The sequence below is a fragment of the Mustelus asterias genome, chromosome 4, assembly GCF_964213995.1.
Source record: "Mustelus asterias chromosome 4, sMusAst1.hap1.1, whole genome shotgun sequence".
Lineage (NCBI taxonomy): Eukaryota > Metazoa > Chordata > Chondrichthyes > Carcharhiniformes > Triakidae > Mustelus > Mustelus asterias.
In genome coordinates, this window is record NC_135804.1 from 127,580,577 (window position 1) to 127,600,263 (window position 19,687).

Consider the following 19,687-nt stretch of genomic DNA (forward strand, 5'->3'; position numbering starts at 1 on the left):
ACCGGGTTGACCCAGACAGACACTCAGACAAGGTTGACTGGCCTGTCAACGCAGACTGACATTGGGACAATCCATGGCACATGCATTTCTGATGAAGAAATATAATCAACCTAATACATTAACCCTACTCTCACTCCACACGCTGCCAGACCTGCTGACATTTTCCAGCATTTTCTGTTTCTATTTCAGATTTCCAGCATCCACAGTATTTTGCTTTTATTTACCTCCAGGGGTTTGATAAGGTATCTACATAGGAACAGGAGGAAGCCATTCAGCCCCTCGAACCTGCTCCGCCATTGGATAGGATGATGGCTGACCTGGTTGTGGTCTCAAATGCACTTTCCTGTCTGCCCCCCATAACCCTGTCTCCCTTGTCTATCACTCACCTGATGAAGGAGCAGCGCTCCGAAATCTCATGATTCCAAATAAACCTGTTGGACTTGAAGCTGGTGTTGTGAGACTTCTTACTGTATCAACAATCTGTCTAACTCAGCCTTGAGTAAATTCAATGACATCGCGCAAGGGCTTCCAAAAACAAAATTACTGCAGATTTCATCAAATTATTAGATATAAGTTCAATGAATTTTTTCCTGAAAGAATTTAAAGTCAAATTTCATACTTGATAAATTGATGTGGAAAATAATCCAGTTTGTAAATTGTATTCCTAGTTTTTAAAATATTAAAATAAATTTGGAATAATTTTGTGTTAGAATTTAGATTATTCGGTAAACTCAATTTGTAAATTGTATTTAATATTTCAGACGCTGTTTAGATAATACTTAAATTTCCTGAGGGGGAACAGGAGCCGGTGTGTTTACTTTTAGTGAGAAAGAGACTGAGGTGATGTTAGTCTGAGAGAAAGTCAGTAAAAAAGACAGCTTCAGATATTAGTCCCATAAACATTAAACACTGCTACAGATCGGAAAGTATTTAACAGAGATTGGATTTCATTTCAGAGTGTGAGGGAACAAGAAAAGGAAGAAATAATAGACCCAGGACATAACATTGAATACAGGAGTTGGGACGTCTTGTTGAAGACGCCTTCCGCGACCGCTGGGCGCCGCAGGGGCTGGGGTGTATTATCGACCCCGATAATCACCTTTTGGTTTGACGTTTTAAGTTTCCTTTCGACTTTGATTTTGGTTCGGGCTGTTCCCCCCTTCCTTTTGGGGAGCCGCCCCTTTTACTTTGTCCCTAAGTTAATTTGAGTTCGTTTACTTGATTGGTGCCGAAAGAGCTACAAGACATTGGTAAGGCCACACTTGGAATACTGTGTACAGTTCTGGTCACCCTATTATAGAAAGGATATTATTAAACTAGAAAGAGTGCAGAAGAGATGTACTAGGATGCTACTGGGACTTGATGGATTGAGTTATAAGGAGAGGCTGGATAGACTGGGGCTTTTTTCTCTGGAGCGTAGGAGGCTATGGGGTGATTTTATAGAGGTCTATAAAATAATTAAAGGCATAGATTAGCTAGATACTCAATATCTTTTTCCCAAAGAGGAGTCTAAAACTAGAAGGCATAGGTTTAAGATGAGAGGGGAGAGATACAAAAGGGTCCAGAGGGGCAATTTTTTCACAGAGGTTGGTGAGTGTCTGGAACAAGCTGCCAGAGGTAATAGTAGAAGTGGGTACAATTTTATCTTTTAAAAAGCATTTAGATAGTCATATGGGTATAGAGGGATCTGGGTCAAATGCAGGCAATTGGGACTAGCTTCAGGGTTTTAATAAAAAAGGGCGACATGGACAAGGTGGGCCAAAGGGCCTGTTTCCATGCTGTAAACCTCTATGACCTAGCCTTCACTACTGTCTGGGGAAAATAATTCCACAAACTAACTACTCTCGGAGAGAAAAACACTCTCCTCATTTCCATCTTAGAAACAGGATCTAATATTCTTAAACAGAGTCCCCGCACAATAGGAAATACTTCTCCCAGTATCTAACATATCATGTCCCCATACAATCTTTTATTTTTCTATTAGATCACCTCTCATTCTTCTTTGGCATATGGGAGACTTGTAAAGAAGATAAATTCACGTGGGCTACAGGGTAATTCGATAAAGGATTCAAAATTGTCTCAGTTGTAGGTGACAGAGGGTGATGACTGAAGGCTGCTTTAGTGACTGGAAGCCAGTGTCCAGTGGCGTACCACAGGGATCTGTATCGGGCCCCCTATTATTTGTCATTTATATAAATGACATAGATGACTATGTAGGGGGGTAGGATTAATAAGTTTGTGGATGACCCAAAGATTGGACGGGTGTAAACAGTGAGGTGGAGTGTTTTGGGTTACAAGAAGATTTAGACGGGATGGTCAAATGGGTAGATAAGTGGCAGATGGAATTTAACCCTGAAAAATGTGAGATGATACACTTTGGGAGGAGTAATTTGACAAGAAAGTATTCAATGAATGATAGGGCACTAGAAAATTTTGTGGAACAAAGAGATCTAGGCATGTTTGTCCACAGATCTCTGTAAGTGGAAGGGCATGTTGGTAGGGTGGTGAAAAAGGCATATGGGACACTTGCCTTTATCAATCGAGGCATAGATTACAAATTAGGGAAGTCATGTTAGAGTTGTACAGAACTTTGGTGAGGCCACAGCTAGAGTATTGTGTGCAATTCTGGTCGCAACATTATCAAAAGGATGTGATTGCATTGGAGGGAGTGCAGAGGAGATTCACCAGGATGCTGCCTGGGAGGGAACATTTAAGTTATGGAGAGAGGTTGGGTAGGCTTGGGTTGTTTTCGTTGGAGCAGAGAAGACTGAGGGGCGACCTGATCAAGGTGTACAAGATTATGAAAGACATGTACAGAATGGATAAGGAGCAACTGTTCCCTTCGTTGAAGGGTCAGTCAAGAGGGAAAATAGGTACAAGGTGAGCAGAAACTGATAGCCAAGTTCCGCACACATGAGGACGGCCTAAACCGGGATCTTGGATTTATGTCACATTATCAGTAACCCCTTTAAGACCTGGCTGGCTGTAGGATGCGCATTCTAATCAGTATTCTGCAACTTGATTTTGTCTGTTTGCACTGTTTGAGAGCACATTTCCACTCCATCTGACGAAGGAGCAGTGCTCTGAAAGCTTATGGTATTTGCTATCAAATAAACCTGTTGGACTTTAACCTGGTGTTGTGAGACTTCTTACCGTGTTCACCCCAGTCCAACGCTGGCATCTCCACATTACAACAATCCTGCCATCCCAGGAATCAGTCCGGTAAACCTTAGCTGTACTCCCTCTGTGGCAAGTATATCCTTTCTTAGGTAAGGAGACCAAAACTACACACACAATCCTCCAGGTGTGATCTCACCAAGGCCCTGTACAGCTGCAGTAGACATCCTTGCTCCTGTACTCAAGACCTCTTGCAATGAAGGCCAATATACCATTTGCTTTACAAAAACAGAAAATGCTGGAAAATCTCAGCAGGTCTGATAGCAACATTTAGACTTGGCTCTATTCTCTCTCCATAGATGCTGTCATAGTTGCTGTTTTTGTTTCAGATTCCAGCATCCGCAGTATTTTGCTTTTATATCATTTGTCTTCCTAACTGCTTGCTGTACCTGCAAACTCCTATTGATTGACTACAGCTCAGCCTTCAACACTATTATTCCCATGAAACTCATCTCCAAATTCCGTGGCCTGGGCCTCGGCACCTCCCTCTGCGACTGGATCCTGAACTTCCAAACACATAGACCACAATCAGTAAGGATAGGCAACATCTCCACGATCATCCTCAACACCGGGTGCCTCACAAGGCTATGTTCTCAGCCCCCGACTATACTCCTTACATATCTATGACTGTGTGGCCAAATTCCCCTCCAATTCGATTTTCAGGTTTGCTGACGACACAACCGTAGTGGGTCGGATCTCAAACAATGACGAGACAGAGTACAGGAATGAGATAGAGAATCTGGTGAACTGGTGCGGCAACAATAATCTCTCTCTCAATGTCAACAAAACAAAGGAGATTGTCATCAACTTCAGGAAGCGTAAAGGAGAACATGCCCCTGTCTACATCAGCGGGGATGAAGTAGAAAGGTCGAGAGCTTCAAGTTTTTAGGTGTCCAGATCACCAACAATCTGTCCTGGTCCCCATGCCGACACTATAGTTAAGAAAGCCCACCAAAACCTCTACTTTCTCAGAAGACTAAGGAAATTTGGCATGTCAGCTACGACTCTCACCAACTTTAACAGATGCACCATAGAAAGCATTCTTTCTGGTTGTATCACAGCTTGGTATGGCTCCTGCTCTGCCCAAGACCGCAAGGAACTACAAAAGGTCGTGAATGTAGCTCAATCCATCACGCAAACCAGCCTCCCATCCATTGACTCTGTCTACACTTCCCGCTGCCTTGGCAAAGCAGTCAACAAAATTAAGGATCCCACGCACCCCGGACATTCTCTCTTCCACCTTCTTTCTTCGGGAAAAAGATATAAAAGTCTGAGATCACGTACCAACTGACTCAAGGACAGCTTCTTCCCTGCTGCTGTCAGATTTTTGAACAGACATACCTTGCATTAAGTTGATCTTTCTCTACACCCTAGCTATGACTATAACACTATATTCTGCACTCTCTCATTTCCTTCTCGATGAACGGTATATTTTGTCTGTATTGCGTGCAAGAAACGATACTTTTCACTGTATGTTAATACATGTGACAATAATAAATCATATCATATGCTTGCTTTCAGTGACTGGTGTACAAGGACACCAAGATCCCTTTGTACATCAACATTTCACAATCTAGCACCATTTAAATAATACTCGGCCATTCTCTTTCTCTATCCAAATTGGGCAACATCACATTTATCCACGTATTTGCCCACTCACTCAACTTGTTCAAATCACCTTGGAGCCTCTTAACATCCTCCTCACCACTCACATTCCCACCAAGTTTCATGTCATCAACAAACTTGGAAATATTACCTTTGGTTCCCTCATCGAAATTATTGATGTATATTGTGAGTTGCCAGGGTCCCAGCACTGATCCCTGAGGGACTCCACTGGTCACTGCCTGCCATTGTGGAAAAGACAGTGGATGGGAGGCTTGTTTGTATGATGGACTAGGATACATTCAGAACCCCTTTGTAATTTCTTGCGGTCTTGGTCAGAGCAGGAGTCATACCAAGCTGTGGTACATCTCGAAAGGATGTTTTCTATGGTGCATCTGTAAAGATTGGTGAGCTTTGTAGTGGGCAATCTCCTTTGTTTTGTTGACATTGAGGGAGAGATTATTGTTGCCGCACCAGTTCACCAGATTCTTTATCTCATTCCTGTACGCAGTCTCGTCATTGTTTGAGGTCCGACCCACTACATTGGCGTCGTTATCAAACTTGAAAATCGAATTGGAGGGGAATTTAGCCGCACAGTCATAGGTGTATAAGGAGTATAGAAGGGGGCTGTGAACACAGCCTTGTGGGGCACCGGTGTTGAGGATGATCATGGATGAGGTATTATTGCCTATCCTTACTGATTCTTACTGATTGTGGTCTGTGAGTTAGGAAGTTCAGGATCCAGTCGCAGAGTTGCCGAGGCCCTGGCCACGGAGTTTGGAGATGAGTTTCCTGGGAATAATAGTGTTGAAGGCTGAGCTGTAGTCAATAAATAGAGTCTGACAGCACCTTAGTGAGTTGGACCTGGTTTAAATATAAGTATATAATTTGGATCCATTGTTGGGCTCCTCAGCCAGTTGCTTTAACGGAATTGAACTAACTGTCGTTGTTTTTCTTCGTGCATTCTGACCTGCATGCTTCATTCTGCACAATGCCTACTTGTGACACTAATAAATAAACTTTCAACTTTAAAACTTAAACAATGTGGAAAATTGCCCAAGTATGTCCTGTACACAAAAAACAGGACAAATCCAACCTGGCTAATTAACGTCCCATCAGTCAGCTTTTGATTATTAGTAAAGTGATGGAAGGGGTCATCAACAGTGATATCAAGGAGCACCTACTCAGCAATAACCTGCTCAGTGAAGCTCAGTTTGGGTTTTGCCAGGGTCACTCAGCTCCTGACCTCATTACAGCCTTGGTTCAAACATGAGCTGAATTCAGAGGTGAGGTGAGAGTGACTGCCCTTAACATCAAGGCCGCATTCGACTGAGTGTGGCATCAAGGAGCCCTAGCAAAACTAGAATGGGTATCAGGGGACAATACTCCGCTGGTTGGAGTCAAACCTGGCACAAAGGAAGATGATTGTGGTGGTTGGAGGTCTATCATCCCAGCTCCAGGATATCACTGCAGGAGTTCCTCAGGATAGTGTCCCAGGCACAACCATCTTCAGCTGCTTCATCAATGACCTTCCCTCCATCATAAGGTCAGAAGTGGGGATATTCACCGATGACTACACAATGTTCAGCACTATTCACGACTCCTCAGATACTGAAGCAGTCCATGTCCAATTGCAGCAAGATCTGGACAATATCCAGGCTTGGGCTGATATGTGGCAGGTAACATTTGCGTCACAGGAGTGCCAGGCAATGACCATCACCAACAAGAGAGGATCTAACCATCGCCCCTTGACATTCAATGGCATTACCATCATTGTTTCCCCCACAATCAACATCCTGGGAGTTACCATTGACCAGAAAATGAACTGGACCAGACAAATAAATACTGTGGCGATCGGAAATGAAGTTAAGAAGGAGAACTTAATGAGACAATGTAGAATAAGCTTAACTCCAAGAAAAAGCAACTAGGAAACAGGAACAAATTCAGTGCTGAGTTGAATCAGGAGATTAAGAGTTTGAAGAAGGAAGCCTGGCCATGAGAAATTAACTGAAGACACAAAAACATTAAAATTAACAGTGGAATCAGCAATTCAGACAGAAAAAGAAACTGAGATTACATCCCAGAACAAGATTGCTGAAATAGCTGGATAGTCTGGAGGGATGTCAGAAGTTACAGAGGGACATAGATAGGATGCAAGACTGGGCGGAGAAGTGGCAGATGGACTTCAACCCAGATAAATGCGTAGTGGTCCATTTTGGCGAGTGGAATCGGCTGCCGTCAGTGGTGGTGGAGGCAAACTCAATAGGGTCTTTTAAGAGACTCCTGGATGAGTACATGGGACTTAATAGGATGGAGGGTTATAGGTAGGCCTAAAAGGTAGGGATATGTTCGGCACAACTTGTGGGGCCGAAGGGCCTGTTTTGTGCTGTAGTTTTTCTATGTTTCTATGAAATGGTCACCTGAATGGAAAAACACAAGAACCAAATGATAAAATGGTCGAAGGAAAATATGCTGAATTGAAATGCTGGAAAGAGAAGAAACTTTAGCACACGGCCTCAGTACCAGAAAGTTCCACAATCATTCCTTCACACGTGACTGAGTGAGATTGTGAAAGAACTGTCAGTACATACGACTTTATTGTATTGTGATGATATGTGTCTGTGTGCATTATAATGTAAGGTGCTCGCCAGAGCAAGGATTAACGTGGGACAGGAGAGCGGCACTGGCCACAGAGTGATTTATGTAGTCACATGGTCAGAGAACAGTCTAGAACTGAACTCAGTAAGCAGCAAGGCCGCTTGGAACAGCTTCATGCAAGACCATATTTGGAACTGGTCAAAGCCTACCAATGAAAGTTTAAATACTCAAACCTCAAGATCTCATCAATCATCACCACTGCATCATAAATAACCCACGTCAAGTAGATAATCTGAAACTACGGTAATGGATCAATTTAGATCCCCAGAATTATTGTCTCTGAGACTGGACCACTGTCGTTTCGAGTAGACGTGGAGGTACTCTGATTGTATTCATACAGTCCTTTGTGAGTATTTATGGTGACGTATTTCCTGGATGATACCTCAGGCTCCAGTTGGAGGTTGATGTGGCTCAGATCCAATTTGGAAAATATCTGACCCCCAGCCAGTTTTGTGTACAAGTCTTCTATGCTTGGCATAGCGTATCTGTCCAAATGGGAAGCTCTGCTGACCGTCAGCAGTTTCTGGGGTACAGGGTGCCAGCGCTCCTGGTTCCATGGAGCCTGTTTGTCAGGGGACCATTCACTCAGGCTCTGATGTAATGGAGCCCGGTTGCCAGGGAACCCCGTTGCAATGGTCGTGGTTGCCAGTGAGCTTGGTTGCCATGGGCCTGGTTGCCATGGCGGTTGGTTGCGAAGCGTCCTGGTTGTCAGGGAGCCCTGTTGCTATGGGTGTGGTTGCCATGAGCCCAGTTGCCTGGTTGCCTGGGGCCCGCTTGCTATGGGTCTTGTTGCCAGGGAGGCCAGTTGCTATGGGCTCAGTTGCCAGGAAACCTGGTTACTATGAGCCCGGTTGCCATGAGCCCAGATGCTATGAGCCCGGTTGCCAAGGAGCCCTGTTGCCATGAGCCCAGTTGCCAGGGAGCCCGGTTGTCATGAAGCCGGTTGCCATGAGCCCAGTTGCTGTGGGCCCAGTTGCCACGAGCCCGATTGCCATGAGCCCAGTTGCCACGAGCCCGATTGCCATGAGCCCAGTTGCCACGAGCCCGATTGCCACGAGCCCGATTGCCATGAGCCCAGTTAATATGGGCCCGGTTGCCACAAGTCCAGCTGCCAGTGAGCCCGGTTGCCAGTGAGCCCAGTTGCCAGGGAGCCCGGTTGCCAGGGAGCCCGGTTGCTATGGGCCGGTTGCCAGGAGCACAGTTGCCAGCGAGCCCGGTTGCCAGCGAGCCCGGTTGCTATGGGCCCAGTTGCTATGGCGCCGGCAGGGGGCGGGTCTGGCCGCACCCTCCCACAAGGCCCCGCTCCCGCTCCATGTCGGCACCAAGAGCCCGCTCAGGCCTAGGCCGCCTCGGGGCCCGGCCCAGCGACAACCCGAGCCTCAGGTTCAGGCACAGCCTCGGCACCAGTCCCATCCTCAACCACGGCCCGCGGGCTCTGCTGCTCACCGCTCTGCTCCTGCCGCTCGCCTCCGCCTTCTACCTGCCCGGCCTGGCGCCCGTCAGCTTCTGCCCCAAAGACGGTGAGACCGAGACCTGCAAGGTAAGGACCCGGGGAGAGAGGCAAAGAGCCCGGGGGGAGAGAGGCACAGAACCCGGGGGGAGAGAGAGAGAGAGACAGGGCCCGGAGAGAGAGAGAGAGACAGGGCCCGGGGAGAGAGAGAGAGAGAGAGACAGGGCCCGGGGAGAGAGAGAGACAGGGCCCGGGGAGAGAGAGAGAGAGAGACAGGGCCCGGAGAGAGAGAGAGAGACAGGGCCCGGAGAGAGAGAGAGAGACAGGGCCCGGGGAGAGAGAGAGAGAGAGACAGGGCCCGGGGAGAGAGAGAGGGAGAGACAGGGCCCGGGGAGAGAGAGAGACAGGGCCCGGGGAGAGAGAGAGAGAGAGACAGGGCCCGGGGAGAGAGAGAGGGAGAGACAGGGCCCGGGGAGAGAGAGAGACAGGGCCCGGAGGGAGAGAGAGAGACAGGGCCCGGAGAGAGAGAGAGAGACAGGGCCCGGGGAGAGAGAGAGAGAGAGACAGGGCCCGGGGAGAGAGAGAGAGAGAGACAGGGCCCGGGGAGAGAGAGAGGGAGAGACAGGGCCCGGAGTCTTAGTATAAAAGGCAGTTACTTGGGGGGTTCGCCGGGAGCATAAAAAGCCGTCTACACTATACAGCGGGCAGCGTCGGGAGCGGGCAGTGGAGTGAGTGGGTAGCAGAGTGTGCACTATAAGGGCTTTGGCTCACAGGGCTTGGGTGAAAGGGCGAGGCAGGGCTAGTTATTATTTTTTACCCAACCCTATAAAGGATAAGGGCAGGTATGAGTGATCGGCCAGTTCAGTGCTTCCGATGTGGGATGTGGGAGTTCCTGCAAACACCTAGCTTCCCAGAGGTTCACATATGTACCAGGTGCGTGGAACTGCAGCTCCTGAGGGACCGTGTTAGGGAACTGGAGCTGCAGATCGCTGACCTTAGCCTAGTCAGGGAAAATGGGAGAAAAATTGACAGCAGTTATAGGCAACTAGTTACACCGGGGCATCGGGAGAATGACACGTGGGTCACAGTTAGGAGGAGTAAAGGGCAGAAGGGTAAAGTACAAGGGAGGACTCCAGAGGTGTCTCAAAATAGGAAGGGCTTGGTGACAGGTGTGAGTGGGGAGGGGAGTGGACAGTTAGAAGAGGGGTCACCTGTGGTTGTCCCTCTCCAAAACAGGTACATTGTTTTAGATAGTGTGGAGGAGTGTGCCTCTCCAGGGGTAAGACACAGTGACCAAGTCACTGGCACACAGTCAGGCTCTGTGGCCCGGAAAGGCAAGAAAGGGGTTAGGAGAGCGATAGTGGTGGGGGATGCGTCAGTTAGAGGCACAGACAGGCGATTCTGTGGGGGCGAACGGGACTCCAGGATGGTAGTCTGCCTACCTGGTGCTGGGGTCACGGATGTCTCCGAGCGGATAGGAGGCATATTAAAAGGGGAAGATAAAGAAACGGACGTCATTATACACATTGGTGGAAATGACGTAGATAGGAAGAGTAGGGGGGTCCTAAGAGAGCAATTCAGGGAGTTGGGAAATAGATTAAAAAGTAGGGTCACTAGGGTGGCCATCTCTGGGCTGCTCCCAATGCCTCGTGCCAGTGAGGCTAAGAATAGGGAGTTGGTTCAAATGAATGCCTGGCTAAAGGACTGGTCCAGGAGGGAGGGCTTTATTTTCATAGACCAATGGGAGGTTTTCAGGAGAGGATGGCACCTGTACAAGAGGGAGGGGTCACAACTAAGTTGGAAGGGCACAAATATCCTGGCTGGGAGCTTTGCTAGTGCAGTTCGGGGGGGTTTAAACTAGTATGGCAGGGGGGTGGGGATCAAACTATTAGGTCTATAAGTGTGGTGGCTGGGGACGAGCTTGGGGCTGGGACAAGGCTGGCAAAGAAGAAGAGCACTCTGGGGGAGGACGACCTCACTGAGCCTGGGGGTCTGGAGTGCTTATACTTCAATGCAAGGAGCGTAGCAGGTAAAACAGACGAACTTGGGGCCTTAATGCGCACGAGGAATTTGGATGTGGTTGCGGTGACAGAGACTTGGTTGAAAGAGGGACAAGACTGGCAGCTGAATATTCCAGGGTACAAGTGTTTTAGGCGAGACAGACGAGGGGCCAAAAGAGGTGGGGGAGTAGCAGTATTGGTTGGAGAGCATATTACAGCGGTGCAGAGGGAGGACAATTCAGAGGAGTCGTGTAGCGAGTCACTCTGGGTGGAGCTTAGAAACAGGAAAGGCGCAGTCACTATGTTGGGGGTGTACTACAGGCCCCCCAACAGCCCAAGGGAAGTGGAAGAATGGATATGTCAGGAGATACTGGATAGGTGCAGGAAATATAGGGTTGTTGTAGTGGGAGACTTCAATTTCCCTGGTATAGACTGGAAATCGCTGAGGGCAGGGACTCTGGATGGGGAGGAATTTGTAAAATGTGTACAGGAGGGTTCGTTGGAACAATATGTGGACAGCCCGACTAGAGAGGGGGCTATACTGGACCTGGTACTGGGGAATGAGCCCGGTCAGGTCTTCAAAGTTTTGGTTGGGGAGCATGTGGCAAATAGTGACCACAATTCTGTTAGCTTTAGGATAGTGATGGAAAAGGATGAGTTGTGTCCCAAGGGTAAGGTGTTGGATTGGGGGAAGGCTAACTTTATTGGGATCAGGCAGAAATTGGCAGCTCTTGATTGGGAGAGGCTGTTTGAGGGTAAATCCACATCTGGTATGTGGCAGTCTTTTAAGGAACGGTTGTTAGGGCTACAGGACAAGCATGTGCCTGTAAAAAAGAAGGATAGGAAGGGTAGGATTAGAGAACCGTGGATAACCAGGGAAATTGAGGGACTGGTCAAAAGGAAAAGAGAGGCGTATGTTAGGTCCAAGCAGCTAAAAACAGAGGGAGCTCTGGAGGAGTACATTGAAAGTAGGAAAATACTCAAACGGGGAATTAGAAGAGCAAAAAGGGGTCACGAAATGTTCTTGGCAGACAGGATTAAGGAGAATCCCAAGGCATTTTATTCATACGTTAGGAACAAAAGGGTTGTTAGGGAAAAAATCGGACCTCTCAGGGACAAAAGTGGGGACTTATGCTTGGAGCCCAAAGAGGTAGGGGAGATCCTAAATGAATACTTTGCGTCGGTATTCACAAAGGAGAGGGATGTGTTGACTGGGAGTGTCTCGGAGGGGAGTGTTGAACCGTTGGAGAAAATCTCCATTACAAAGGAGGAAGTGTTAGGTTTGTTAGAGAATATAAAGACTGACAAATCCCCAGGGCCTGATGGAATCTATCCAAGGCTGCTCAGGGAGACGAGAGGTGAAATCGTTGGGCCTCTGACGCAAATCTTTGTCTCGTCACTGGACGCAGGTGAGGTCCCAGAGGATTGGAGGATAGCCAATGTGGTCCCGTTATTTAAGAAGGGTAGGAAGGATAACCCGGGTAATTATAGGCCGGTGAGCTTGACGTCCGTGGTGGGGAAGTTGTTGGAGAAGATTCTTAAAGATAGGATGTATGCGCATTTAGAAAGGAATAAACTCATTAACGATAGTCAACATGGTTTTGTGAGAGGGAGGTCATGCCTCACTAACCTGGTGGTGTTTTTTGAAGAAGTGACCAAAATGGTTGACGAAGGAAGGGCCGTGGATGTTGTCTATATGGACTTTAGTAAAGCGTTTGACAAAGTCCCTCATGGTAGGCTAGTGAAAAAGGTTGGATCCCATGGGATAAAGGGGGAGGTGGCTAGATGGGTGGAGAACTGGCTTGGTCATAGAAGACAGAGGGTGGTAGTGGAAGGGTCTTTTTCCGGCTGGAGGCCTGTGACTAGTGGTGTTCCGCAGGGCTCTGTATTGGGACCTCTGCTGTTTGTGATTTACATAAATGATCTGGAAGAAGGAGTAACTGGGGTGATCAGTAAGTTTGCGGACGACACAAAACTGGCAGGACTTGCAGACAGTGAGGAACATAGTCAGAGGCTACAGAAGGATATAGATAGGCTGGAAATTTGGGCAAGGAAATGGCAGATGGAGTTCAATCCTGATAAATGCGAAGTGATGCATTTTGGTGGGAATAATGTAGGGAGGAGCTACACGATAAATGGAAGAACCATAAAGGGTGTAGAGACGCAGAGGGACCTGGGTGTGCAAGTCCACAGATCTTTGAAGGTGACGTCACAGGTGGAGAAGGTGGTGAAGAAGGCATATGGCATGCTTGCCTTTATAGGACGGGGCATAGAGTATAAAAGTTGGGGTCTGATGTTGCAGATGTATAGAACGTTGGTTCGGCCGCATTTGGAATACTGCGTCCAGTTCTGGTCGCCACACTACCAGAAGGACGTGGAGGCTTTGGAGAGAGTACAGAGGAGGTTTACCAGGATGTTGCCTGGTATGGAGGGGCTTGGTTATGAGGAGAGATTGGGGAAACTGGGTTTGTTCTCCTTGGAAAGACGGAGGATGAGGGGAGACTTAATAGAGGTGTATAAAATTATGAAAGGCATAGATAGGGTGAACGGTGGGAAGCTTTTCCCCGGGTCGGTGGTGACATTCACGAGGGGTCATAGGTTCAAGGTGAAGGGGGGGAGGTTTAACACAGATATCAGAAGGACATATTTTACACAGAGGGTCGTGGGGGCCTGGAATGTGTTGCCGGGCAAGGTGGTGGAGGCGGACACACTGGGAACGTTTAAGACTTATCTAGACAGCTATATGAACGGAGTGGGAATGGAGGGATACAAAAGAGTGGTCTAGTTTGGACCAGGGAGCGGCGCGGGCTAATTGTTCCTTGTTTCTCGTTTTAAGGCTTAATTCTATGGTGTTCGTGGAAGTGGAAATTACTAGGGTTGGGAAGCATTTTCCGATCAGGGCCATTGTGATCTCCTGGACTCGTTTCGATCGCCTCGGGGTCGGAGAGGAATTTCCCAGATTTTTTTTCCCCATATTGGCCCTGGGGTTTTTCACTCTGGGTTTTCGCCTCTCCCTGGAGATCACATAGTCTGGAATGGGGGGGTGGGGGTGAGTTAATAGGTTGTAATGAACAAAGCATCGTAGCTGTGAGGGACAGCTCGGTGGATAGGATATTGGTATGTAGATAGGCTGGAAAATTGGGCGGGGATCCTGGATTCAGGATTCATTCCTGGACCGGGGAGCGGCGCGGGCTTGGAGGGCCGAAGGGCCTGTTCCTGTGCTGTTTTGTTCTTTGTTCTTTGGGGAGAGAGAGAGAGAGAGAGACAGGGCGGAGGGGGGGGGGGGGGGAGAGAGAGGGACAGGGCGGGGGGGGGGGGGGAGAGAGAGAGAGAGACAGGGCGGGGGGGGGGGGAGAGAGAGAGAGACAGGGCGGGGGGGGGGGAGAGAGAGAGAGACAGGGCGGGGGGGGGGGGGGAGAGAGAGAGAGACAGGGCGGGGGGGGGGGGGAGAGAGACAGGGCGGGGGGGGGGGGGAGAGAGAGAGAGACAGGGCGGGGGGGGGGGGGGAGAGAGAGAGACAGGGCGGGGGGGGGGGAGAGAGAGAGACAGGGCGGGGGGGGGGAGAGAGAGAGAGACAGGGCGGGGGGGGGGGGGAGAGAGAGAGAGACAGGGCGGGGGGGGGGGGGGAGAGAGAGAGAGACAGGGCGGGGGGGGGGGGGAGAGAGAGAGAGACAGGGCGGGGGGGGGGGGAGAGAGAGAGAGACAGGGCGGGGGGGGGGGAGAGAGAGAGAGACAGGGCGGGGGGGGGGGAGAGAGAGAGAGACAGGGCGGGGGGGGGGGAGAGAGAGACAGGGCGCGGGGGGGGGGGGGGGGGAGGGGGGGAGGGGGGGAGAGAGAGAGAGACAGGGCCCGGGGGGGGGAGAGAGAGAGAGACAGGGCGGGGGGGGGGGGCGGGGGGGGAGAGAGAGAGAGACAGGGCCCGGGGGGGGGAGAGAGAGAGAGACAGGGCCCGGGGGGGGGGGGGGGGGGGGGAGGAGAGAGAGAGAGACAGGGTGCGGGGGGGGGGGGGGGGGGGAGAGAGAGAGAGAGACAGGGCCCGGGGGGGGGGGAGAGAGAGAGAGACAGGGCCGGGGGGGGGGGGGGGGGGGCGGGGGGGGAGAGAGAGAGAGACAGGGCCCGGGGGGGGGAGAGAGAGAGAGACAGGGCCCGGGGGGGGGGGGGGGGGGGGAGAGAGAGAGACAGGGCCCGGGGGGGGGGGGGGGGGGGGGGGGAGAGAGAGAGAGAGACAGGGCCCGGGGGGGGGGGGGGGGAGAGAGAGAGAGACAGGGCCCGGGGGGAGAGAGAGAGACAGGGCCGGGGGGGAGGGAGAGAGAGACAGGGCCAGGGGGGAGAGAGAGACAGGGCCCGGGGAGAGAGAGAGAGACAGGGCCCGGGGGGGGAGAGAGAGAGAGAGACAGGGCCCGGAAAGAGAGAGAGACAGGGCCCGGGGGGGAGAGAGAGAGAGAGAGACAGGGCCCGGGGGGGAGAGAGAGAGAGAGAGAGAGACAGGGTACGGGGAGAGAGAGAGAGAGAGACAGGGTACGGGGGGAGAGAGAGAGAGAGAGACAGGGTACGGGGGGAGAGAGAGAGAGAGACAGGGCCCGGAAAGAGAGAGAGACAGGGCCCGGGGGGGAGAGAGAGAGAGAGAGACAGGGCCCGGGGGGGAGAGAGAGAGAGAGAGAGAGAGAGAGACAGGGTACGGGGGGAGAGAGAGAGAGAGACAGGGTACGGGGGGAGAGAGAGAGAGAGAGACAGGGTACGGGGGGAGAGAGAGAGAGAGACAGGGTACGGGGGGAGAGAGAGAGAGGGAGACAGGGCCCGGGGAGAGAGAGAGAGGGAGACAGACGTCATTGTCCACATTGGTGCAAATGACGTAGGCAGAACGAGCAGGGAGGTCCTGCGAGAGCAATTCAGGGAGTTGGGTAGTAGGCTAAAAAGCAGGGCCTCTAGGGTAGCGATCTCTGGACTACTCCCAGTGCCACAAGCTAGTGAGGCTAGGAACAGGGAGACTGCACAGCTGAACGCGTGGCTAAAGGACTGGTGCAGGAGGGAGGGTTTCGAATTCGTGGATCACTGGGAAGCCTTCAAGAGAGGATGGCACCTGTACAAGAAGGACGGGTTGCACCTAAACTGGAGGAGTACGAATATCCTAGCTGGGAGTTTTGCTAGTGTGGTTCGGGTGGGTTTAAACTAATGTGGCAGGGGGGTGGGGATCAGAACAGTAGGTCAATAGGCATAGAGGCTGGGGACGAGGTTGGGGCTAAGACAAGACTAGCTAAGAGGAAGAGCATTCTGGGGGAGGATGACCTCAGTGGGCCTGGAGGTCTGGAGTGCATCTGCTTCAATGCAAGGAGCGGCATGGGCAAGACAGACGAGCTTAGAGTCTTAATGCTTGCGCGGAACTTGGATGTGGTTGCAGTGACAGAGACTTGGTTAAAAGGACTGGCAGCTGAATATTCCGGGGTATAAGTGACAGAGGAGGGGCGAGGAGAGGTGGGGGAGTTGCATTGCTGGTTTGGGAGCATATTACAGCGGTACAGAGGATGGACAATATGGAAGGGTCAGGTAACGCGTCACTGTGGGTGGAGCTCAGAAACAGGAAGGGCGCAGTCACTATGCTGGGGGTATACTACAGGCCTCCCAACAGCCCACGGGAAGTTGAGGAACGGATATGGGAAGTTGAGGAACGGATATGTAAGGAGATTCTGGACAGGTGCAGAAAAAATAGGTTTGTTGTCGTGGGAGATTTTAATTTCCCTCGCATAGACTGGAAATCGCTTAGGGCTGGGGGTCTGGATGGGGAAGAATTTATAAAATGCGTACAGGAAGGTTCTTTGGAACAATATGTTGACAGTTCAACTAGAGAGGGGGCTATACTGGACCTAGTACTGGGGAATGAGCCCAGTCAGGTCATCAAAGTTGCAGTCGGGGAACATGTGGCAAAAGTGACCACAATTCTGTAAACTTTAGGGTAGTAATGGAAAAAGATGAGTGTTGTCCTATGGGTAAGGTACTGAATTGGGGGGAGGCTAACTGCAGCCGGATTAGGCAGGATTTGGTGGCTGTTGATTGGGAGAGGCTGTTCGAGGGTAAATCCACATCTGGCATGTGGGAGTCTTTTAAGGAGCAGTTGATAGGACTGCAGGACAGGCATATGCCTGGAAAGAGGAAGGATAAGAAAGGTAGGATTCGAGAGCCGTGGATAACCAGTGAAATTGTGGGTCTAATCAAAAAGAAAAAAGAGGCATACATGAGGTCCAGGCAGCTAAAAACAGATGGAGCACTGGAGGAATACGGAGAAAGTAGGAAAGAACTCAAACAGGGACTTAGAAGGGCAAAAAGGGGTCACGAAATGTCCTTGGCAGACAGGATTAAGGAGAATCCTAAGGCATTTTATACGTACATTAGGAACAAGAGGGTTGTTAGGGAAAGAATCGGACCTCTCTGGGACAAAGGAGGGGAATTATGCTTAGAACCAAAGAAAGTGGGTGAGATCCTAAACGAATACTTTGCATCGGTATTCACAAAGGAGAGGGACATGTTGACTGGTCGTGTCTCAGAGAGATGTGTTGACCTGTTAGAAAAAATCTCAATTACAAGGGAGGAAGTGTTAGGTTTTTTAGGCAACATTAAGACAGACAAATCCCCAGGGCCGGATGGCATCTATCCTAGACTCCTCAGGGAGGCGAGAGATGCAATTGCTGGGCCTCTAACAGAAATCTTTGTCTCTTCACTGGACACAGGTGAGGTCCCAGAGGATTGGAGGATAGCAAATGTGGTCCCGTTATTTAAGAAGGGTAGCAAGGATAACCCTGTTGCAGGTGCAACAGGTGATCAAGAAGGCAAATGGGATGTTGGACTATATCGCCAGGGGGATAGAATATAAAAGCAGAGATGTCTTGCTGCATCTGTACAGGGCATTGGTGAGGCCGCAGCTGGAATACTGTGTGCAGTATTGGTCCCCTTATTTGCGGAAGGATATATTGGCCTTGGAGAGAGTGCAGAGAAGGTTCACCAGGTTGATACCAGAGATGAGGGGTGTTGACTATGAGGAGAGACTGAGCAGATTGGGTTTGTATTCGTTGGAATTTAGAAGGCTGAGGGGGGATCTTATAGAGACCTATAAGATAATGAAGGGGCTGGATAGGGTAGAGATGGAGAGATTCTTTCCACTTAGAAAGGAAACTAGAACTAGAGGGCACAGCCTCAAAATAAAGGGGGGTCAGTTTAGGACAGAGTTGAGGAGGAACTTCTTCTCTCAGAGGGTGGTGAATCTCTGGAATTCTCTGCCCACTGAAGTGGTGGAGGCTACCTCGTTGAATATGTTGAAATCACGGATAGATGGATTCCTGATCGGTAAGGGAATTAGGGGTTATAGGGATCAGGCGGGTAAGTGGAACTGATCCACTTCAGATCAGCCATGATCTTATTCAATGGCGGGGCAGGCTCGAGGGGCTAGATGGCCTACTCCTGCTCCTATTTCTTATGTTCTTATAACCCGGGTAATCATAGGCCGGTGAGCTTAATGTCCGTGGTAGGGAAGTTGTTGGAGAAGATTCTTAGAAATAGGATATATGCGCATTTAGAACTGAATAATCTCATTAGCGATAGACAGCATGGTTTTGTACGAGGGAGGTCATGTCTCACAAATTTGGTTGAGTGTTTTGAGGAGGTGGCAAAAACGATTGACGAGGGAAGGGCCGTGGATGTCGTCTATATGGATTTTAGTAAAGCGTTTGACAAGGTCCCTCATGGCAGGCTGGTGCAAAAGGTTAAATCTCATGGGATAAAAGGTGAGCTAGCTAGATGGGTGGAGAACTGGTTTAGCCATAGAAGACAGAGGGTAGCAGTGGAGTGGTCTTTTTCCGGTTGGAGGTCTGTGACTAGTGGTGTTCCGCAGGGCTCTGTACTGGGACCTCTGCTGTTTGTGATATATATAAATGATTTGGAGGAAGATGTAACTGGTGCGATTAGTAAGTTTGCAGACAACACGAAGATTGCTGGAGCTGCGGATAGTGATGAACATTGTCAGAGAATACAGCAGGATATAGATAGGCTGGAACATTGGGCGGAGAAATGGCAGATGGAATTTAATCCAGATAAATGCGAAGTGATGCATTTCGGTAGATCTAATGTAAGGGGGAGCTATACAATAAATGGCAGAACCATCAGGAGTATAGACGCACAGAGGGACCTGGGTGTACAAGTCCACAGATCTTTAAAGGTGGCAGCACAGGTGGAGAGGGTGGTGAAGAAGGCATATGGCATGCCTGCCTGCCTTGGACGGGGCATAGAATATAAAAGTTGGCATGTGATGTTGCAGCTGTATAGAACGATGGTTAGGCCACATTTGGAATACTGCGTCCAGTTCTGGTCGCCATACTACCAGAAGGACGTGGAGGCTTTGGAGAGAGTACAGAGAAGGTTTACCAGGATGTTGCCTGGTATGGAGGGTCTTAGCTATGAGGAGAGATTGGGTAAACTGGGGTTGTTTTCCCTGGAAAGACGGAGGATGAGGGGCGACCTAATAGAGTTGTATAAAAATATGAAGGGTATAGATAGGGTGAACAGTTGGAAGCTTTTTCCCAGGTCGGAGGTGACGAACACGGGGGGGGTCACGGGTTCAAGGTGAGGGGGGCAAGGTTCAACACAGATGTCAGGGGGACGTATTTTACACAGAGGGTGGGGGGGGGCCTGGAATGCACTGCCAAGCAAGGTGATTGAGGCGGACATGCTGGGATCGTTTAAGACTTATCTAGATAGCCACATGAACGGAGTGGGAATAGAGAGATACAAACGAATGGTCTAGTGGGGCACATGA

At 49.9% G+C, this 19,687-nt stretch overlaps 1 protein-coding gene across 1 annotated transcript in view; it reads left to right on the plus strand.

Moving 5' to 3' along the window:
* Positions 1-8,687: 8,687 nt before the first annotated feature.
* LOC144492986 (transmembrane 9 superfamily member 2-like) overlaps positions 8,688-19,687 on the plus strand; it is a 99,715-nt gene continuing 88,715 nt past the window's right edge. The window contains exon 1 of the mRNA XM_078211741.1: positions 8,688-8,977. Within this exon, the coding sequence (XP_078067867.1) occupies positions 8,750-8,977 (228 nt within the window). The 5' untranslated portion in view covers positions 8,688-8,749. The remainder of the gene's footprint in view (positions 8,978-19,687) is intronic.